Raw genomic sequence first — 23,704 nt, 5'->3', positions numbered from 1 at the left:
TTTAGTGTCTGACATTTTTGGCCCTCGACTAAATTGGGAGTTTGGTGTCGCTTGCTTGCTTGCTTGTTTTTTTTTTTTTTTTGGCCCCCTTTAAATATTAACATCTAACAAACAAAGTCGGGGTTGATGCATTATCTTTCTTTGTACGAGAGTAATTATCACCACATGGAGCACATTAATACACCTTGACAACCCAAAAAAAAATTTTTTTTAATGAAAAAGAAATAAAGAAAAGAAAATCGGATGGCTAATTATACTAGTGGTTTGTGAAATGAGCACAAGTGGAATGTGGTAAAATTGGTCTGTTATACGAAATTAAGGGAGTTTAGAAATGTCAAGAACAGAAAGGTGAAGCATCTGTCATTGTTGAAGTAGAGAAAGGACATGGGATCGGATTTTTTTAGGGATTTTTTTAGTGGGACAAGTGTAAAAAGCTGGTGCAATGTTGCAAAAATAAGCAGACAATTTATTTGCACATACCACCCCATAGCAGTGCATCATGAAAGTAGTAGCAGTAGTACAAATGTCGATAAATGCAAAAAAAAAAAAAAAAAAAAAAAAAAGAAGATGGAAAGAGAAGTAAGGAGGGCAAAGGAAGCAAGGAAAGGATGCGAATTCAATTTGTATTTATCATATGACGCAATACTCTTCATTATTCTCAACCGTCTCAATTACTCTTTGCATTTATTTGTTTTTAATGGTCTATCATTCTGAAATAGTCCCCCATTTTTTTTTTTTTTTTTCAATGCCCGAGCTACCCGGGTCCTTCACATTTACTTAATTACCCTTCTCATTACTTTCTTTCGTCTTTGACCTAATAATTACGTCACAAGCATGTAGGCCGGTATCGTGTTATCATTTCAGCTGATTAGTACGTAGTATTATATGGTTAATAACAATAATGTTGACGTTGAACAACTTGGGATCACATTAATGTTTTCATGCCTGCCCGCTTCTCTTGGAGCGAATTCAATTTCTGCCCGCTCCAGCTTGCTGCCATATGTATTCCTCCTCCAACCAAACCTTAATTACTCACCTTTTTCCTTTTTCTTTCTCTCTCTCTCTCTCTCTCTTTGTTTTTTTTTGGTCTTCATGGGAAAATGGATCTATTTACCGTTCTTCTTTTCATCTGTTTACTTACTAGTAGTATTTCTTCATTGATAGTAATTGTTTGGTTTTCTATGTGGGTGGGTAAAAACTAAAAACCAGCAGGTGATGATGCTGGATTCGTGTTTGACAATTATTTTGGACCTTCTCAGAAGGTTATGCGTAACGCGATGCATAAGCTGACGTGGCATAGGAACGGAGAATTATCCGGCAAAATTAGGCCTACGAATTAGTTGAATTTTGTGGGGGCTGTGCACGTGGCAATTTAGTGGGACCGTACAAACAAAAAAAATTATATGCTGCTGCTGCTGCTCTTCTTCAAGAGTTCAAGTTCAAGTACGAGAGCATCGTGGCCAATTTCTGAATTTTCGGTTAAGTGAAATTTGTACTCACACTTGCGGTATCCACCAGCGTATCGACTGATCGGTAATCAGTGATTGGCAATATGGCATCATGCATTACATAACGACATTGATGAAAATCCCACTGGAAAAACAAGGCAGAAAATGACCTGGCCTTTTTCATTTTTTTTTTCCTTTTGATAACAAAAAAGTGGGGCTGTTTTCTAGTTATATAGCCCGTTTACACTGTCTCAGAACCACCATAACATCTTCTGCTATCCCAGAAAGGCTGCATCCTATGCCTAAGAAATTGGAAATGATAAAAGAAAAGTGGAAACTATTCAAATTCCACTCAATCCATGCATATAATATATATATATATTACTAATTTCCCTTTTTTTTTTCCCTGGTCCCCGTCAACTGTAAAAAATGCAATGGAAAAAAAAAAGTGGAGTCTAAATAGAGTCACTTTTAAAGAAACCACCCCCCCCCCCCCCTCTTCCAAAAACCCAAACCCAAAACAAAAAAAAAAAAAAAGGGTAGAGCCAAGGCGGACAAGATAAGGTAACAATTCCTAGTAATATGAGGCAGAAGTCTACCACTTCTGATCTAGGTGGTTGTGGTTGAGGTGGGCTTGGGGGCACCGCCAGTTTTGGTGCCCTCATTGAACACTTCTAGCAGAACCGTGCTCTTGCATTTGGGGCATCTGGGATCCTTCTCCGGAAGCATGATGTACATCAGGCAGCGGGGGCAGCCCGCCACTATCATTGCTGTCGAATCAGGGCTGTTGGAGAAGGTATAGGTGTCTTGGTCCTGGTTGAGCTCGGAGGACACGCAAGAACTGGGCGGAGATGTCGGCGACACCGTCGATGATCGGCTCGGCGACTGAAGGCGGAGGTTCCCTCTTGGCGGCGACAAATTCAGCTTCAAATCAAGTTTTGGAGCTTTTCCATTCCTGCGACTCATGATGATGCCTCGTTCTTTCAGGGATCTCGCTCTCTTCCGTTAATTATCTTTTTCTCGCTGTACAAACAACATTAAGAAAGTTCAAAAAAAAAAAAAAAAAGAGCGTCAAAATCATCTTATACAAAGGAAAAAAGGATGGAAGGATATTTCATTGATCACGCCATGTAAAGTATAAAAAACATGTCGTCAAAACTGAAACAAATTAAACCTTCGAAATTTGATTCAGTTTTGATTGACAAGTGAACGTATGCGTGTGTTCGTGTACCTTTTAGATTGATTAACAGTTAGTCAACCTAAAAGGCAGAGGAGGAGGAGGAGAGAGCCAGAAAGGGTGTTGTAGATATTGGAAAAGGGTTTTGTTACTTTACGAGAGAGATGGAAGGCAGGGTTGCCGGAATTTCAGCTTAGAGCTTTTGGCTGCACCACCAGCTTGAAGTGTGAATACAGGAAGAGCAGGGGTGGTTGTTGTTGTTGTTGGTGATGGACATGTAAGGCCATTATATATACAAGAAGAATAGGGAAGAGGAGAGAGGAGATTGCTTTAAAGTTCAAAATTAAATTATGGGGAAGAGGTGGAAAGGAGAGAAGATGTGTAGTGAATAGGAGAATTGAAGGCGGGGAATGGTAGAAGACGAGAGAGTGTAAATTGAGGGACAGGAAATGTATTAATTGTGGGGGGGGGGGGGGGGAAATCCCAAGATGGTTGCAGAAAAGGGAAATTTGGAGTAAATATTGCAATTAAATTTAAGTGCAGGAAGGCCTCTCTCTCATTCATTGCTTATTGATCAGTCGGTATGTGTGTGTTTATCTCTGCGTGTTTTTATTATGTGTAGTAGAGAGAAAAAAGAAGAGTGATCATCAATATTCAATACAACGAACGCCAAGGAAAGCTCAACAACTTTGAATAAAGCTTTACTTATTAGCTAACAAATCCAACCACACTGCTATAAATTTCGTATACGTATGTATCCATTCCCATTCAAAGAGTGATGCCTTTTCTTTTTTTTTTTTTTTTATCCCTTTTGTCAAAGTTTTGGACTCTTCGCGATTTTGGCAGATTTGAGTTTAATTGCTAACCTTTAGAGGTTGCGTAATATTATTGACCTTCCAACGCTGGTTTGATGGACATATTTCTCGCCGCCGGTGCTATGATTTTAGCAGCTAAGCATTACTTCTTGGATCGGCCCAATATAATTTATTGTAATCAATATCCCATTTATTGCGAGTTAATGTATTTAGTTGAATTTCAAATGTTGAGCTTCAGAAATGATTAATACTCTTTGATTGAACAAATCTTAGAGTGGAAATTCAGAATCGCGATGTGATTTTTTTTTTTTTTTTTTTTTTTTTTTGAACAAATCTTTGTTTAACCGCCATTTAATAACCTGAACTGAACATCGATCATATTCTTATATTGGAAAACTGCATTATTTACATCGGTCAGCCTGGTGAAAAGTATATTTATTCCAGAATGCAAGTTTTTAAATTAACTTGGGAAGTGGTTGATTTACTTTTGATTGAGTCGTATAGTTATTGCACCCCTACATTTAAACATTGTTTTAAATTTATAACATTTTGGCTGAAAAATTAGCACCGCACCCATTAGTCAAACCCGTAAAAAATCTTATGCTGAATTTCGTACAATTGATTGCTTTTATTTTAAATTTAACACATTTTCTTTTAACAATGGTTTGAAATTCATGTCGAAATTGATCGGTCAAATAGTAGTGAAGTGATATCAGTCCGATTCATTAGTCAACTCAGAAAATTAATTGAACCGATCAAATCCAATTAAGAATCGATTAAAAATTGAACTTTTGAACTGATTCAAATTGAATTTCCTTTTCATCTCGAAAAATAAACAGCGTTTGAACAGGGTTGAACCACAAATCAAAAGCTCATCTTCTTTTAATGCTTTTAAGCATAGTTCTTCGCATGACTTTGTTAGTCTACTTTTACAAAAATAATGCTCCTATTATTAGTAAATGTTATTCCCATAAGTTAATGACGTTTTTATGTAAAAAAGAGTGTTTGACCGTAGCGTAATCCGAAACTAGATTTTTTTTTTTAATACTTAAGGTTAAATAAACCAATTTACCAAACGATTGGTTAGTTTACCAAACGATTAGTTTACCAAACCGTGTTAGCCTATTACTACTGTTACAGGACCGACAAAAGATGAATAGAATCATTACAACCTAAACTTGAATACGAATTGGACAGATGGACAAAATTTCTTAACTATTGCAATTAAGCATCATCATGTGAAGCTTTTAATGACACTGGTAAGAAAATCAAATACCCATATCCGATTTATGTTCTCTATCATCGAAAGTCAACTGTGATAACTAATGAGTCCTTAAAAAAAAAAAAAAAAAAAGTCAACCAAATTTTGTAGTGGAGCGATCCCAAGAATTACACAATAGACTTTAGTAATTTGTCCCCTTTTATAGGAAAAGGAAGAAAGCAAAAAATGCAGATTGGCGGATTTGGGAATCAAGTCAACAACAAATCATTTTTACGGTAACAATTAACAAGGCAATGTCCTTGAACAGTAAACTTTAGCCGATCCTCCTACATTGCTTCAAGTACTGCATATGGGCAGAAAAGAAAAAAAGAAAAAAGACCCCGGCAAGCTCAGAAAGCATATTGTTATTATGTCTTGCAAATCGTTTGCTTTTTATATCATTCAAATTCAGGAATCGACAAAAAAAAAAGAAAGTTCTTTCCTGTTTAATATTTGCTGTTCTATTTCACTTTTTAGGATCAATTGTTTCATGACTTCTCAAACTAGATGATTCAATCTCTAGTCTGAGAAGTCATTTCTAATAAAATCTTTTGGATTCAGAGTTTACTTCCTTCCCATTTCGTTCAAAGAACAGCAAATTTTTATTGCTGATGAATCGCGCCTCGTGCTGGTATCTCAGTTATTTGTTCTTTTTTTTTTTTGCCCGCATAACTTCAGGTCTGGAATGGCGAGGAACAGGCTTAATGAAAAAATTGGGAAAAATTGGATCCAGCAATGCGGATAAAAATGAGTCTCTTAAAGCACTTGAATGATTTGAAGCATCATACGTTCCATGCAACTCGACAGTCTGCATAGATTTTTGTTTTTCTTCCCCCCCCCCCCCCCCCCCCGGGTCTTTCTTTTTATCTTTTCTTTTTAATTGGTTAAGAGTTTTTATTAAAGATGTTCATATATTTAAGCTTTTCATATAATAAATTCTATTGTTTTCAGGATAATTTATAATGGACCAGGGGTTAAATTAAAAAAAAAAAAAAGACTGGGAGCCTTGAACTGCAGAGTGGGGTTAAATTTAAGTTAGGTCTGATGAGATTGCTGTTGATGCAAATTCGGAATGTACCTATTACTCTTGTCAACAGCGACATGTCCCCCCTAATTATTTACCTGAAGCACGTGGAAAATTAATATTTGTGATATGCGGACTGAAGTCAATGCTGTGAAAAGGGCAAAAAAAAAAAAAAATGGTCAATGCTCCGAAAATGCGGTTAAACTATCCAAGCAACCAAGAGAAATTTCGATCATGGATCTGATTCGGATTCAAGTTTGAATGATGCCCCCTCTAAGGTAATTTCGTCGTCATAAAGAGATTCTTTTGCCTTTTGATGAATATCGAGTTAGGAAATCTGGTATTACTACATAATAATATCATCTAAAGGGTTTCTTATCTGGTCTATAACACACCATTTGTTATTCATCATGTTTAAAAAAAAAAAAGAAAAGGGTCTTCGCAAAATTTCACCTGCAAAGGATTTCTTTCATCGAAAATCACATTTGTTAGAGCAATAATAATGATACTCAATGTTGAGCTTTCATGTTACCACTATTAGTTTACAGGTAAATTTACTTTCTGCCTAACTAATTTCAAAATGCTGCATTTTTTCTTTATTTATTGAGAAACTTAAACTGGTGTGAGTGTTTTGAGTAGAACAGTAGCCGTTGACAACAATATGAATGAAAGTAGTCCCCCAGGTTTATACTTTGTAATAGAGGTGTCAAAATGGGTGATTTGGACGGGTTTGGGTTGGTTAAAATGGGTAATGGATATAAGTGAGTTAACCCATTTATAAACATTTAATTAAATTGGTATAAATGGATAAGTCAAAAAATGAATTAGGTAATCAAATTATCCATTTATTTTAATTTTTTGTAAACTCATTTAAATTTATTTTTGCAAACTAAGTTATCAATTTATACTACCCTGTGCACCCATCATTAGTTTTAAATATTTGCTTATAATGTTCAATAAACCTAATTACCAAATTTTTTCTCATCCGTACTCTATGTCGCAAAATGACATATTATTTAATAATTAAACAATAAGAATATAAAAATTTGAACTCAAAAGTTAATATAAAAACTTAATCCAAAAATTTTGAAACCCTTAGCATTTCTTCGTGTATAAATTCATTTTGGAAAGGTAGGAAAAGAGGCTAAAACTTATTATAAATTGGTAATGCAGAAAAATGAACAAGTTAACAAACTAAGAGAAAATAAAATGATAAGATAAAATCAACCAATAATAATAATAATGAAACAAAAGTAGTTAACATTATAACAAAATGAAAAATCTGAAAAAAAAAAAATTGGGTGGGAGAAGAGAGGAGATTTGGGCGAAAACAATTTCTAAATGGATTAATTGAGTTGGATAGGTTACCCAATAATATCTACCCATTTGTTAAATAGATATTATTGGGTAACCCATTTATATCCATATGCAAAAATTTAAGATACATATACTCATCTATTCATGGATGAGTATAGGTAAATTTAGATAAATGAATTTATTTGCTACCTATACTTTATAGGCAAGCAAACGTGTGAAGGTGAAGTGGGCAATACAGAATGAATACCCATTTAATAAATGAGTTTTATTGGGTGACCCATTTATACCCATATATAAAAATTTAATATACCCATACACATCTATTCCTGAACGGGTATGAATAAATTTAGTTAAATGAATTTGTTTACCACCTATATTTTATACTTTATAGGTAGGCAACCGCGTGAAGGCGAGGTGGGCACTACAGAAAGAATTAGCACTGCCACACAAATATTCTTAAGAAACGTTGGTAATCTTTTTTAGCAAACCATGCAGATCACACGGTACAAGGCAGCAATTAAGAAATTTAATGCTGTAATATAACTGGTTTCCACGTTTCTTTTGAAAGAAACGTCCAACAAACAATGGAAAATGCATCGTCCATAATGGGGATATATAAAACTCAACCTGTCAAACGTTAATTAATTAGCTGCATTTTGTGCCTTGGCTGCTAAATTATTGGTGGCGTACGCGAGCTGTGCAAACTCGAGCTTGATCGCGAGGCAATTACCGGAGCGTCAAGAGCCTATGATATTATTGCAAAGATGGGAATTGGAGATGAAACGAGCGACTAAAATGAGGTCAAAAATCAGAGGATGCAAGAACACGCAAATGGCTGGATTGCGGAAAATGCTGCCTTTGACCGTAGACAACATTAAATATGTTTTGAATCTTGCAACAAAGTTTGTGAAATGTTACCAGTATCTATTTATGATCTGCCAGGAGTATGCCTAATAAATATTTTGGGGATACAAATTAGCAAAGGGGTTCCAAGTCCCGGAAAAAAAAACCCTAGGGAGATCGGGTCAATGTTATGATAAAATTAGCAAAAGCCGTCAGACTTGATCTAATAAAAATATTTTTGGCTAACATTAATTATATTTTGTACACCTATTTGCATATATTTTCATGAACAGGCTTATATATAAATAAAATGCTAAAATTTTGGGATCTTGAGACGTTAGGATCCTACCTACCTACGATTCGATCACGTAGCTTCAAAAAATGAGAAACGAAAAAAAAAAAAAAAATAGATGTATGGTGGGATTCTGAATTTACAAATTAACCACGGGGGAAAGTTGGCGAGAGGCTAGCTCGTTCCCTTGGATCTGTGAAATTGGTGGTGAAGGGTCCTTAGAGAAGTAAGGGCCTCATAAAGAGAGCGGCAATTTGCAGCACCTTCGGTCTGGATCTAATGTGGCAAAATATTAATAAGTCACAGTTTGAATTGAAGGCCCAAGGGATATTGTCATTGAAACTTCTCTACCACTCTTTCGCGAATTCAAGAGATCGGAACAACATTGACCTTATAGGCGTATGCACCACCAATAACTAATAAATAATGAAGTATCCAATCCAATTACTCATCGATGATGGAATTTGGTACTTTGCAGCAAAACGGAACAGCTTAGAAGCCTTCTAACGACACATTAATATTATGCATCACACGTCGCAATCTTGAAATATTTACTGCTAGAGGAGGCAGGCCGCCTAAGGATAAAAGACATAGGGCTAAAGTTGATAAAATGTAGCCGGAGTCGTGTGTAATAGTACCGTTCTAAAAAACTATTTCAGGAAGTTGAAATGTTTCTCCAGATTAAACAAGTGTTCTTCTTACTTCCAAAGGCGACCCTCTTGAGTTTCCTTCTTTAGCAGTCTCGATTGGAGTAGCCTTTCGTCGCCTTACCAAATAGTAGTAATATCTAGGTAGGGGTAGAGAGGGTAGAATTATTTTGAGGGTGAAATGAAAAACTTTTCTTTTTCTGGCAATCTTTTTTTTGGTTTTAATTAATTAATTGGGGCATAGTAAAATTATCACGTTTTATAGCTTAATATGGTAGTGTAGAGGAATACACTACTCCCCAAGTTTTTCCGGGAACAAGTAAATTTGAGGTATTACCAGGCCAATGTTTTATGCAACTCTCGTGCGGGCGCCAAAACCCAGAAGCCCTCCGCCTGTACATGGAAGGATGATTTGCCGGTCCGGTGGGACTGATCACTTGAAGAAGCAGTAACACCCAACAACACCCACAGAGAGGTCAGAATTACAAGGTCCCCGCAAAACTACAAAAGAATTTCTTGCGTCGATGACGAGTAGATGGGATAATAAAAGCCATTTATATTCTTGAGCCCAGCAAGCTTCTCGCTAAACGTCCATCTGGTAAAGTCCTTCAAATTTATATATTTGTTCTCTCAAAATGGTCACTTTCTTTTGGGATCCGATCCAAAAGGGCACGCCTAGCATTACATGCAATGATGCAATTGTCCTCCCTCCTATGGGGCATTCAAGGGTCGAACAAATGTTGGCGGGGTCTTCACCTTGCCTCCTTAAATTCTTCGAAAGGTCCACCTTCCTTCTTCCCCATGAAACATGCAGGCTTCGGTTATTACTTATTATTACCACCAGCCTGAGTGGTCTATGACATTAATCACAGCCAGTTGTATTTCTATTGAGCTGGAAACGCAAAATAACCCTGTTTGATTGTCATTTTTCGCCGGAAAATTATGTCATTTTCGTGATCATATTTTTCTATTATTTTTCTCCTTCACATACATCAAATCGTTACAGTAATTTTTTCATGAAAAATGCAATCCAAACGAGGCATGCGTACTTTTCATCTACTTGAACCTTATATAAGAAGCAGGCGGGGAGTGCCCGGCTTCGGTAACTATTTTTGGTCAATCGGAGGACCTCCTTGTGCTACCTCTGACCAGAATATGTTAGCTAAAAAAAACTAGTATATGTTAGATCAAATACTCTTTACACCGTGGATGTCAAGAATTTTTTTTTTTTTTTTTAGCATTAATGGGTCTACATGCTTCCTATATATACGAAATTAACATTTTCAACTTAGTCATGCATATATGAAATCACTATTATAAATTATTATCACTGATAGAGTAAATAACAAAAAAAAAAAAATAAAATTCAAGTGTTTCTTCTTTCATCCGTCATATGCTATACTTTTTCCTCTTCGTTTACGGTAGTTACATGTGTTAATTTATACCTTATCATTAGTGCGAGCATTACATTCTCTCTTAATTAATTTTTGATTTACAATAATAATATCATTAACGAGTGACTTGAAAGTCTTGCAAAATCCTTGGTATGTATGTATAAATTAAGAATTTTGTCCCAATGCTTAGATAATATTATCCACTTGCCCCCACTGCTTTGAAGCCCTACCAAAGTCCTTAGTACAAATGTGTAAATTAATAATCACATGCCACCACATTTAGAGATTATTGCTTACCACCTTTTAACAAAATATTCAGGTGGCATCCTAACTCGACAAATTTAAAAATAAATAACTAGATATTTTACCTCTCACTCTTGATCAAAATCGTCAACAAAAACTCAAGTTTACCCACACTCTTTTTTAGCTTCTTTCTCAATATGCTTTCAATGATTGAAACTCACAAAAATTGCTTTTTCTTCATTTCACCTTTGCCAAAAAAAAAAAAAAACTACATAGTAATTATGTACATAATTCATAAATTTTATATTATTTGTTAAAATTATGCAAACTACCTTTTTTTAAAAAAAAATAAACGAAAAATTTTGAATCCAAAACATTCTATTTTCAATTCCTCCTACCTTATCATCATACCCAACTCCCCTTCAAATTGCGAAGTACTTCAAGAGTTTGTTGACATAAGCGTTCTTTGCCCTCAAATATTGTTTTTCTTTTACCTTATACTATTAGGATGAGAGTAATGCAAGTCATACGTTAGGTGCATTCCCACCGGAAAGAGATGTTCCCATAAATGAATTAGGGAAACTCATTTTAAAGAAGGAAAGCATGTTAGACAGTATAACAATAATAATATTCCCCCACTCCCCCATGTGAAAAGAAAAATACAAATAAACAACTACCTTATTACATGCTCGGGTAAAACTATCTTTTAAAATGTAGCCAACATTACATGCTCGTTCACACACACACACACACACACAAAATGAATACAAGAATGCAACGCCTTTGAGTTAAGAGTAAAACTGTAGCTGATGCAGACCATTAATATAAGTTCAGAATGAGATGTATGTACAATTTCTCTTCTATTTCACTTCTCTGGAAGAAATGAAATCCAACCGTCAAGGAAACTGTATTAAGAATGATATCAAAAAGTGCCATTACTTTGAACTCTGAAATACAAAATTGCTAGTGCTCCTGCAATAGTTTGCTTAAAAAGATATTAATAGCCATGAAATTTCTAGAAAACAGCAAGTTAACCCCAAGTAAGAGGTTCTGTATGATGCGTACAATTAAACTAAAGCTCATATATACCTAAAATGTGTCATGAATATCGTAGCAAATTAGATACAAAAAGTTAATCTAGTAAAAATTTGGTGCAAAGTAGTCAATCGGTCATGTCAATTGGACGAGGATGCAGGAACGGTAAGAAGACACTACTATTGTTTATTTTCTACTACCTAATGTCTTCCATATTTAGAGATTATCGTAGCTAAAAATGGGGAAATGTATTTCACTACGTTTGAGGTCCAATGGCAAATAAAACGCGAGAAAATTTTCCCTTTCTTTTGGTGGTTTTTTTTTTTTTTTTGGGGCCGCCCCACCGGGGGGGGGTGTGGGGTGGGGTGGGGTAGGTGGTGTGTTAGATAAATGCAATTGGTTGGGCTATGTTGGGGCAAGGTTTTGGGGTTTGGAGTAGATAAATGCAAGCCATATTAACTGACAAGCGACAGCTATACAGTTCTATGAATTCTCTGTACTTGAGTTTTGGTGATCAGCCAAGACGGTAGAAACAAACACGGGATGTAAAATAGTTCAAGCAACTGAAGGGTTACTTTCCTTCTCTTTCGGGGGGAAGAGAAGGAATTTCTGCTATGTATGAGTACGAATTTCCTTCGCTTGGCTTGTGTATTTCTGCTATGCATAGAGTACGAATTCATCATTTTGTAGATTGAATTATGTCGAAGCAGTATTCGAGTAGCCAGAGCACTGGAGCCCCATGACTTGTATGTAGCTAACAAACATAAAATGTACTTTAGTGTCGGTAAAAAGGAGAATGGCCATTATTAACTATCCAAGCATAAGCAAATGCACACATTCAATTTCAACAGCCCCGATGAAATACTTTATTGCAGATGTTGAAGTAATTATAACAATTCCAAATCAAAGAAGCTTTCACGTTTTGCCGTGGAGTTGGTTGATCGCCATTGAAGAACCACATATTAAGATCGACGAATGATGTTGATAATTGAAATGAATGCCTGTTTGTCTAATAGCTGCTCTTGGTGAGCAATGTGACGAGGCTCAAAAAAAAAAATGTTCCAAGTCATATAGTTTTCTATTAGGCTAAAAGCAAATTAACTGAGGCTTCCAGAGCAAGAATTGGCCTGGTTCGAACGATGAATCGATTTTAGGACGCTCAATTGAATCACCATTTTGTTGTAAGAGTAAAAGAGCATGAAATGGACTTCAATCTTGTCAATTTATTTCAGTGTAAAACACCTACAGCTTAGTTCGATTTGCCGTCTCTTCATTTTGCTGAACATTCAAAGATCAGAATGGGCACAACGCGACGGTGCATCACTTAAATACAGTAGAAAAGAAATATCAATGTGATCACGAGCCTCTATAGTTGATAGTACCACAAATTCGAAAAAGTTAATGTGTAGGACATGGCTCTAGGGGATCTAATTTTTTTTTTTTTTTTTAATTTCGTTACTAATTGAAAACCGATGCCCACGGAAGAATTTAATCGTAAGGTCAAGTTACGCTGAGATGGTCCTTACCGTTACGTGCTTAATTATCTACACAAGTACCAAATCAGTCCATTCATAGGAGCAATACCAGAACTGCCCACGTTTAGATAAAAAAAAGAAAAGAATCTCAGTATACTACAGCCCCGAAAGGAACGAGGACATTAAAAATGTTGCCATTTCTTAAAATAATAAAGAAAAGAAAAACATCTTCATCTAGTTGGAGTTGGGCCTTGAACATCTCCCATTTCCCTTGGATAAAAAAATAAAATAAAATTCCCATTTGTTAGTAAATGATGAAAAAAGCAACTGATGAAGTGAGAAAACAAAATGTGACTCAGCCTCCTAAAATATTTCATTAAACAATTCCTGATAAGGCAAAATCTAATTTAACTTGCACCACACGTTGCTAAATAATCATACATGTGGTAATTTAAATCTGTTACGATTGAGTCTATATACTTTTAAATTTTCCGCCAGTCCTTCTCCATAACAAGGGATGGTGGCAAGTCAAGTCGCTTGCGAGTGGCATGCGGTTCAATCAAACGCTCAGGTGAAACTTGGTTTGATTGAGTTTGAGCTCGCACCCAAGTAATTTAATATAGGAATCAAGTCTAATTCGAGCCTCTCTTTGTCCTACTCAAGTGCTCGTCGAGTAGCTCAATTAATTTTATAAAATAAGTAACATGTTATGTTGTTATGATAAAATGATATAAATTTTTTTGCTAAAACTGCAAAATATGATTAATAAAACTACTATTAGATCTATATAAATTGAAAAAGTTAAATCAAATAAAAAAATAATAATAAAAGTGAGGTGAGGCAGGTGCACTTGCGAGAGTAATGGAGCAGGGCAAGGGCAAGGACGGGAGTTGGAGTAACGGGGAGAACGGAGCAAAGTGGGGAAAACTTTAATACCCTGCTCCAAAACTGCCTCGTTATTATCCCTAGGCAACAATGATCCTTTTAAGGCGATCTAGGGTTGGAAGGGCTGGGAGCCGGGGGCGGGGGGGGGGTGGCCGGGGGAGGAGGAGCATGATGATGTGTTGTTTGGATTTTTTTAGTGTGGTTTGGGTTTGTTAAAGATGTATTTAGAAGGAAGAAAAGAAAAAGAAGAAGAGGTTTTCTGAAATTACCACCATCGAAGCGTACCCAGATATTTTTTTACATGTGTATTCAAAATTTTATGTGAAATTTCTTATTGTTGTTCATAATAAGGGGTTAGCTTTGAAGCCTTGGAGCTCTATACTTCATCACAGATGGATCAGTTCAATTTCGTCTCTAAATTTGTTGAAAATGTGATTTATTTGTTGTACTGGGAGCATAACATAATGAAAATTATTTATTTGGAAAGAAACAAAAGTTATTCGTTGGTTGTATTTATTTAAAACAAAATTACAAAGAATTATTTCAAGCTTGGAGATAAGATAGTTCGATCACTTTTGAGTTCTTGCTTAATCCATTCACGTCATATCTCGTCATTTCGTCATCTGGTCGTCGTGTTTCCAATTTCCTGGTGTGGTTTCTGGTTTCTGGTTTCTGGCAGCAGTACGACGAATTGAACTTGGAAGTTACTCACAAGTCACAACTCAATCATTCATACCTGGATTTTGACATTAGTGTTTATAGCTCTTCAGTTGTGGGCCGGACCCCAAATTAATGTAGGACATGTTTCCCAGGCGGCCCACCGAAGTCGCCTAGGATTGTAGCCTGAGCTTTCCATCAGTCACACGTCCACTACGCTGATTATACTTTCCACATTTTAATTTTCCAAATTCTTTACCATCTGTACCTAACTTCTATTTGGGACTTAATGCTCTCTAATATCATAACATCTCAATTTACTCCGCCAAATATGGAAAATCTTATCATACAAAATCTGATCGCGTCTAGGTGTTGCATTAAAGTGTGTACATTATGAACAGCAAAAGGCTAAGAATCACAAGGCTAAGAACCTTTTTTTTTTTTTTTTTTACCCTACTACCTCTAATTTTCTAACGCTGAACCTGACACTGGAGAAGACCTAAGAGCCTTATTTTTCTTGATAAATGTTTGTAGTTATTTTTCTTATTAATTTCGACGGTGACCGAAAAAAAATTGAGACCTTGTTTCTCTTCTGCAAACATCATGACCTGATTTCTGGATAAAAGCAAGTTTGGATAATGTAATGTAAATGTTAAACGGAGGACCAAGGTGATTCAAACATCATGAACTGATTTCTTTTCTGCATCCGTTTTTACTGTCTGCATTTTATTTTGTTCGAACCAGGTTGACACCCTTGATGGGAAAGCTCTCTCAATATTATGCTTCCCGTCCCTATGAGTTAGGGGCCCGAGAGTTCATGATTAAAAGATACAATCCCCTTTCACTTACACGAACACCCTTTGGGAGAGAGGCGAGTTTTTACTTTTAACTCAGGCGGTCAAGCAAGGCTCGCAGTGGGACTGCCTGGCTGCTCGGCCTGATGAAAGTCGGCACTGAGGTTATGAATCCTGAGTTCTGAAACACCTGTGTCATGCTACAAACACAATATAATAATACATTTAACTGTGGATTTTCGGTGAAGTGCCATTGTTTGAGCATTTGTCATCACAAACCTAGAACAATAGGTTTCCAGATCCACTAGCAAATGAATTCACTTTACCCTCCATAGAAATTCACATACCTGTCTTAATTCACACTGAACAGATCGTACATGTAATTTATACATGGTACTAGTGGTCCAATGTCTCAGGCCATTAAGAATCTGATGCACCACATTAAAACAATAGAATCAGGATACGCATAAATAGCTGCAGTACAAATATGATGAATTAGCAAGCTGATGTGATTCGACGAGCAGTAGCAAAAACCCCAAACGCGAGAGTTCACTGAGATACGAATGCCCTTTTAAGAGGACGATTCGTGTCGCTGTGACCAAAACTAGTTCCTAAAGTATCCGAATTTTTTGCCATATTTGCAAGAATTTTTCGAATGTATGAAGAAAAATCAATCTTTTACGCCTGGAACACACATCTCATCGTTAGGAGGATGGTATAAAAACTCCCCCGAAGGAAATTAAGGTGGTTGGTTGGAGCTCACCATCATACGAGCACATTCGTATGTTAAGATATACTTGGTGCACCCCCGGAAGAAAATATGTGCAACAAGGTGCAGCAAGTTCTTTATCCACACAATTCCAATCATTTCGAATTCGTGAAAACTTTTGCAGTTAGGTATAGTGTAACAAACATGCAATGTGGAGCATTCTGAAATTTCTAACAGTCCTGCTCTTAGTTTATGCTGTCGATATTGTCACCGTAATGCAGCTTTTGGGCACTTGGTAGATGTGCAATCTTAAGTATCATTCTAACTCTTCCGCACATCCTGCAAAATTGTCATGATGACAAATTAAGCAGTGAAGATGACACAAGCCCTTTGGTGGTGAGCTTGTTCATAATATCTAGAGTACGTGAATAGGTCCCATTATGGTTTTTATGCTTTGTGATTTGAAATAACGTTGTCCAGTTTTAGAGGGAAGCAACATGTTGAACCATGCATGCAATTCACCGCGAGTCAAGTAAGAAATCCAGGAGCGTTGGTATTAGTACAAAGTAGGATCAAGTAGTAGCAGCAGTATTGAATCAAAAGAGTGACTTTGGTGGGATGCAGGGTGATTTATTGTTCATTCGTTGAGTTAATGAAAGTTGAATTCAACTCTCAACCTCCCCACATTGAAGTGCATTCATATACTATGTCATATACAGCATTAACTGATATACCAACAGATTAGGGTCTTAAAATCTGTAAAGATGCGGGTGGAGTAGGAGAATCACTCCACCACTCTCATCCGCCCCCCCAGTGTGATCAGGAGTAAGGAGGGCTCAGTGTGTGTGTGCCTGTATTGCGGTGGTTGATAAGACATGACCAGTCATAACACTGATCCAGCAGCAGCGCATTCACGACCCGAGCTAGCTTTTAACGTGACCCAATTTTTGCGCCAACAATTACAAAATTCCACCACCACCTTCAGGGACCTAAACTGTACAATTAATCCTCACCAATCCAATCGAACAACATAGCATACATCTGCATAGAGCGAGGCATGAAGCAGTAAGTGCTGTACTTAGAGAATGATTTTAAAAGGAAAATTCCAGCACTTGAGATTCACTACCTAAAAATAATTAATGTATGGATTTAAAAGCAACCGTCCACTCCAGCCCCATCCATAAATACTCTCGCTGCTTCCTCTCTTCCTTCATTCATCATTAACTAGGTCTAAGCAATGCGGTATTTATGTTTAAGATTTGCCAGATTGGCTGAAAGATCCACCTTCTCAAGTGATTTTTTTTTTTTAGATTTTGTCAGTTTCGTCTCATCAGTCATCACTCTCACCTCCAAAGTGAATTTCTCATGCAATGGAAGACTCGGGCCAGGGAAGAACTTGCATGCAATTTCAATTCAAACATGGGTTTGATTCACACCCCATAGTCTGAGAAATGTTTACCATCCGCAAAGAGGGAAAAACAGATTCTTTGTCTAAAGAAATGCGACCAAAAAGGGCAGGAACCAGCCAACTAATTAAGGTGGATGAGATTAGACTAAGAGTTGCTCGATCAGTCGTTGGTTGTAATTACTTGGAACACGTTAATAAGATCAATAGCCTAATCCTTACTTAATTTCACGCTTGTTCATTCTTCTTACACGTACTGGACTATGGGCAGTGCGTAGAATGAAAAGATAAATTGATCATTCGGCATACCCAAGAAACAAAATGCTTTCCTTCAAATGCCACGGCAGCACATTATTAATTTAGATGGAAAATCGTTCAAAACGTTCCTTACATTTTGTAAAATAACTTTTTTCATCCATCACTTTTAAAAATATAATTTTACGTCCCTTACAAATTCACATTGGTCAAATTTCGTCCCCACTTACGTTTCCGACTAGATTTTGGTCGGAATTCACCACGTGCCTTGCATGTGATCATATTTTAAGAGCAAAATTATCAAATCAAATTTTATATAATTTGATTCATAATCTCTCATATTTCATTAAATAAATTTTTTTGTCCCTTACATTTCACAAAATGAACTTTTTCATCGTTCACATTTTTCAAAATGAATTTTTTCATCTTTTATTGATCATGTATGTGAATAATTTTTTTTAAATCCATGTATATATCTATTTGATTTCACCTGAATAGTATGAATAATATGTGAAATCAAATAGAGATATATTACATACTATTCGTACTACTCAAGTGAAATCAAATAGATATATACATGGGTTTAAAAAAATTGTTAGTTTTTCACTTATATTCATTTTCTTTTACTCGAAATTTGAAAATAAAGAAAACATTTAATCCTAAATATTATCGAGTGTTTATATCGAATTAAATTTGGACAGAAAAAATAAACAAAAGAAAAGTATGACAAAAAGAAATAAATGATTAGCACTTTCAAATTTTAAAACAATCACAAGACAAGTAATTCAACTGTTAGTCTTAAATGTGTCAAGTAGAAATTTCAGATTTAAATTGAAATTTGTTAGCACAATTATATAATTTGAGTTAGGACCCATTAATTAGATGATCTTATTATACAACTCAATAAATAAATTATTACAAAAAGATAAAGGTCACAAATATTCAATAGGTTTAAATGGTGAAATCATATAAATATATACATGGGTTTTAAACAAAATTATTAGTTTTAAACTCCTATATATATCTATTGAATAGGATGTATATAACTACGATTAGCATGTTTAGATAAAATCCAATAGAGATAAATTACATGTTATTCATACTATTTAGGTAAGATCAAATATACATATACGTGGGTTTATAGAAAAAAGCTATTTCGTACACATGATCAATGAGGGATGAAAAAAAATCATTTTGAAAATTGTGAGGGATGAAAAAATTCATTTTGTGAAATGTGAGGGACTATAAATCAGATTATGTAAAAATTTGATTTGACAATTTTGCCCTTAAAAAATGATCACATGCAAGTCACGTGGTGGATTCCGGCAAAAAATTAGTCGGAAACCTAGGTATGGACCAAATTTGGTCAATGTAAATTTGTAAGGGACGTCAAATTACACTTTTAAAAGTGAGGGATGAAAAAGTCATCTTGTAAAATGTGAGGGACGTTTTGAACGATTTTTCCAATTTAGATTATAAAATTCAAGTTTTGTTGATTTGTTTAGGTCCAAATTGTCCCTGGCTTCAGAAAGGAAAGGGTCAATTCAACAATTTCATGTACAGAAGTGAGTTTTGATGGTAGTAGTAGTAGTAATTTGGAAGGAAGCAAGGAGTGGAAGAGTAAATAGTAGCAATGCAGATTTGGGCCGCCAGTGGTAGGTAGCCCAGGTTGCTCAAATGGACTAGCCGTCATTCATCAACAGACAGATTCGTTGAAAAAAAAAAAAAGTTTAATGCAATCAAAGCTAGAACTAGAAGAGCGGTGACTCCTATGAATTTCATAACCCTCCCATGGCGAATTGAAGATTGGATCATCTAAATCAGAATTAAGGAGCCTCAGAAAAGTAAGATTATTTGGGACTTGAATTGATACTCGTGACTTCTATAACCAGCACGAAAAAAAGACAGCGACCAAAGTAAGAGTCGATGAATGATGGTCGAGTTGCTTCTGCGTAAATTGAAATGGAAAGTTGCTGCAGCTTGATGGCTTTCTTTAACTAAGCGAATTACCACAGGATCGAAAAGTTAGTCAAGGATAGGAAGAAGATGCTAATTTTTTCTAATTTTTAATTGGAGCATCAAAAGATGGATGGCTTGGGATTACTGTTCCTTCTGGAAGCGTTTAAAACTCGACAACGTGGCTCATCCATGAGACAGAGTACGGTGTAGTGGGAGTCTTAATTTCGATTTTGACTGCAGATTCCTCATGTTTCATAAGCACATGACTTGTTCTCTCCGGACTCTTACAACCTAACATTATGGTGTGAAGGCATTTGATGGCAAACAACATTTTGCACCGGGCTTATTACCATTTTCTGGAAAATGTTTCTGCAAAAGCCTTCGGTGGATTGGCCCGGAAATGATTTCCAGGGGAAGTTATCAATATTCATTGGTAGTGCAGCTTCACCTCACTCCGAAGTTGAGCACATTATCCAGGTAATTACGGTTAATCAGACCAGAACTGAAGCAAATGGAAGAGATGAGTTGGTCAAAGGAAAAGCCACTCTTAGAGGCATCGAAACATATAGTAATTTCAAACTAAAACCGCACCAAACAACCCGAACATGGCTTAGCTGTTGACCATAAAATTTACCAGTGTCAGCTACTCAGCTCTCAATGATAGGAGAAGTTGAACGAATGTGATAACAGGCTGTGCTCCGCAGATAGCAAGATGGACTTCTGAACTGACGAACAAAATCCCATCAAACAACTGCAGACAGTCGTAAATATCAAATTGGTATCTTGAAACTTGGTAAACATGACATTTTACAGATAGAAACATTTAATGATGTTTTAAGATCGGATTCATATCAACATTGATGTTGAACCATCGACACAGCCATTGATGCGTTGATCAAATAGATCATGACATTCTACTCTTTTTTATTTTGACATATATAGTTGTTGCTGCTATAATTCCTTTTGCAAGTTCTTTGCACCAAATTGTTTACTTGTATCATCATTTTTACTGCAGCGAGTACAAGTTACTCCAGAAGAAGTGTAAATGCATATAAACAATACCCACCAAAGGATAGAACACAATGCAATGACTCATGATGACAAGTGACTATATACCGAAGTATACCGTTTGAAAGTTGAGGAAAGCATGAAGAACGGATAAATACAATCAAAATATACACTTGTGCCAAGAAAAAAAAAACAAGTATAAGTTTACCCATTTTCACATATAAAGCAAACTGACAGAACAGATTTGTCCACTATAATTCATGGATGCTCTATCTCATTCAGATGTTGAGACACAGAGGTCCCTGTGTCATTTACAGCATTCCTACTCACTGCCCTGCAGAATTCTAACTGTTGCTTAAGAGTTTGAACCAGCTCATTTAACTTCTGAATGCTCTGCTCTTGAGACAGAATAATCTGCATCCATTTTGCACATGTATGAGATTCGACGATGTTAAAGCTGCATGGAGAGAAAAATTAAGCTGAACGATAAAGTCCTAATCTGTCTAAATGGTTAGCTTAACCAGTATTGTGCACTGTCAAAATATAGGATCTTAGCCTGACCAAACTGTAACAAAGGGCAAGTTTAAAGCAGCGCAGATGAAGCACAAAGAAACAAGAAATCTTGAAACAAGAATAATAATGCATTTCTCCGTAATTCCTTAAAAGACAAAAGGAAACAAGAGAAAAAAATCACATGCACTTGCAACTACCATGTAAGGGAGAATATCTTGCTTCCTACTTCCTGCATTTACACACTTTTGAACTCATTGGATGCAGCTCTTTGACAATTTATGGTTATAAAACAACAACTGACGCTTCCTATCCTAAAAATGACCACAATGGTAAGGTAAGGTAGATCCCTAATAAACCAGATATGTGATCAAGTAGCATCCAAGATAATCAACAGTGCGTGATGGATAGACTGGAAGGAAGAGTTTGGGTAGGGATTTACATTTGGACATCTTCATACAGCTAATATCCCCATTATAGTGAAGTACACTAATGAAATCACATCAGTCACCTTAGCAAGAAGGAACAAACTGATGAATCCCTTCCTTTTTCCCCTGGTGACTAAACTAATGCAATCAAAATGAACTCACAAGACATAATTTTATAGAGCAACATAGAGGACCAGTAATGATTATTCCTTTTGATCCATTGGTATTAGGAGGCTCATTTAATTACTGAAACCCTATTGTAACGAATTTGGTCATGTTCCATGGGGTTGACAAGCTAAATAAATAACCACTAGAGAAATATGTCAGCAAACAAATTAAGCCAAAAGTTTTAGTATGTTGTTGGACTCCAGGTGGCTAGTTACAAAGAGACCAAGGAGCTGCAACTAAGCTGAATTAGCTCCACTAGAAATTTGGGAGGACACTACCAAAAGCATCTACTTGACACACCTGAAATAGCATCCACTAAAATTAATCAATACCTTCTTTCATCCTACCCTATATAGTATTACCGAAATTGGACTAGCAAAATATAGAATTTTCTATGGCATAAATGATCCTAAAGCTGCATACTGCCCAAAATAGTTACCTAAAATTCTATCCCTGACATTGTTGGATTAAAAATTCGCAGCACAAAATATTTTCTACACTTTATCGTTCCTAAAGTTGAAAGAAAAACAAATGGAAGAAAAAGAGAAAAAAATGGGATCTTTTCTCAATTGGGAAAAGAAAAGTAAATGAACTTGAAAAATTAAAGAGAAATTTCAATAGCCAGGAGCAATGATTGGATGATATACTGCAGAGATCTGATGATGCCGTAGAACTCCAATAAGAGTAATAGTGAGAGACCATTTATATGTTAATTTATTAAATAAAAAAGCGAAAGGAGAAATGAGAACATAGAAGATTAAAAAGGCTCTGACTTTTTCTTTGAGAGATTGTTGAGGATCCGAGAATCCGTGAAGATGGGTTGCTGTGGCTGCTGCTCCTGCTGCAACTTCTGGTTGAACAAGAGTACGAGGTTTCAGCTCAATCCTAGAAGTCAGCACTATCATCATCAACAACACTATAACCACAGTAGGTCTCTGCATTGTCTCTCTTGACTGTTGGTCCGCCTCTCATGTACCCTGCTTTATGTCTTGATGATGTTATTTTCAGTGTTTCTGATTACTTATCCGCTCCTGTCTTCTACCGTTTCTTGTTTTTAATTTCTTCTTTTGGTGATAGAATTTAGCTCCCTCTATTCGGGAAGTGATGAGAAGCATTCCGCTGCGGAATTCGGGACTGAATATCTAAGCACGAAATTGATTCCAGTGATTTATCAGGGACTGTTCGTAAACGGTTAATTTATTTGTGACCGAATATTTACGCACGAAATTGATTCCAGTAATTAATCCATTTACGGTTAATCCTATTTTACACCCTTCAATTGGTCCCTGAATTCTAAATTGGAACACTTCAATCCCTAAATCACACTTTGATTCTCACTTTAATCCCTAAACTCTAAATTGAAATACTTTAGTCCGTAAACTATACCACAATTTTCAATTTAGTCCTAAACTCTTTTCTTCTCCCTAATTTTACAATTTTTTTGTTATTTATTTATTTAATTTTTTGTTCACTTGACTAGTATTTCATTAGTTTGGTAGATTCCATTGATAATTGTCCTTAAGTGGAAAAGGATTTATAGTTTAAGAACTCAAGTGAGAATTGACATATATTTGAAGGGCATATTTTGAAATTAACAAAACAATGTATATTATATTCAAACAATTAGGCATGTACTTTTACATTTTACGAACTATTGCTAAGGAGGCACTCAATGCATGTACATTTAAAAAAAATAAAAATGAATTAATATTATATAAATTTTGGTTTTCACATAAATACAATCTATATAAATTTATTAAGGAACTTTGATTTATAATGTTATAGTGATTTGGTAATTACAATATTTAGAGTGGCTATGAAGAGTTATGTTGGTAAAATATGATTAGGTAATTAAGACAAAAATTAATTTCTATAACAATAAATTTGGAAATTCAGAAAATGACAAAAAAAAATTACACCAACTATCATGTTTTGACTTTATATATTGTATAGAT

General features: G+C 35.7%; 1 protein-coding gene and 1 long non-coding RNA gene across 5 annotated transcripts; both read right to left on the bottom strand.

Annotated features, from left to right (window-relative positions):
* Positions 1-1,594: 1,594 nt before the first annotated feature.
* Positions 1,595-3,295, bottom strand: LOC113692206 (protein GL2-INTERACTING REPRESSOR 1). Of its 3 annotated transcripts, none has more exons than XM_027210574.2 (2): positions 2,623-3,295; positions 1,595-2,471 (listed from the first exon to the last, which is right to left on the bottom strand). In XM_027210574.2, exon 2 carries the CDS (start codon positions 2,412-2,414, stop codon positions 2,058-2,060), a length of 357 nt encoding a protein of 118 aa, XP_027066375.1. In that variant the 5' UTR covers positions 2,415-2,471; positions 2,623-3,295; the 3' UTR covers positions 1,595-2,057. The 3 variants fall into 3 exon arrangements, with proteins under 3 accessions (XP_027066375.1, XP_027066374.1, XP_027066376.1); XM_027210573.2 differs by having other exon boundaries at positions 2,680-3,295; XM_027210575.2 differs by having other exon boundaries at positions 2,783-3,295.
* Positions 3,296-19,845: 16,550 nt separating this feature from the next.
* On the bottom strand, positions 19,846-22,946 carry LOC113691761 (uncharacterized). 2 transcript variants are annotated; one of them, XR_003448769.2, is made up of 3 exons: positions 22,523-22,899; positions 20,852-21,057; positions 19,846-20,386 (listed from the first exon to the last, which is right to left on the bottom strand). It is a non-coding gene; the product is annotated as an uncharacterized lncRNA (long non-coding RNA). The 2 variants fall into 2 exon arrangements; XR_011815742.1 differs by lacking the exon at positions 19,846-20,386 and having other exon boundaries at positions 20,724-21,057; positions 22,523-22,946.
* Between the last annotated feature and the right edge of the window lie 758 nt (positions 22,947-23,704).

The sequence above is a fragment of the Coffea arabica genome, chromosome 6c (assembly GCF_036785885.1).
Source record: "Coffea arabica cultivar ET-39 chromosome 6c, Coffea Arabica ET-39 HiFi, whole genome shotgun sequence".
NCBI lineage: Eukaryota > Viridiplantae > Streptophyta > Magnoliopsida > Gentianales > Rubiaceae > Coffea > Coffea arabica.
Note: the sequence above shows the minus strand (reverse complement) of the source record. Positions and strands in the feature narration are given on the sequence as shown.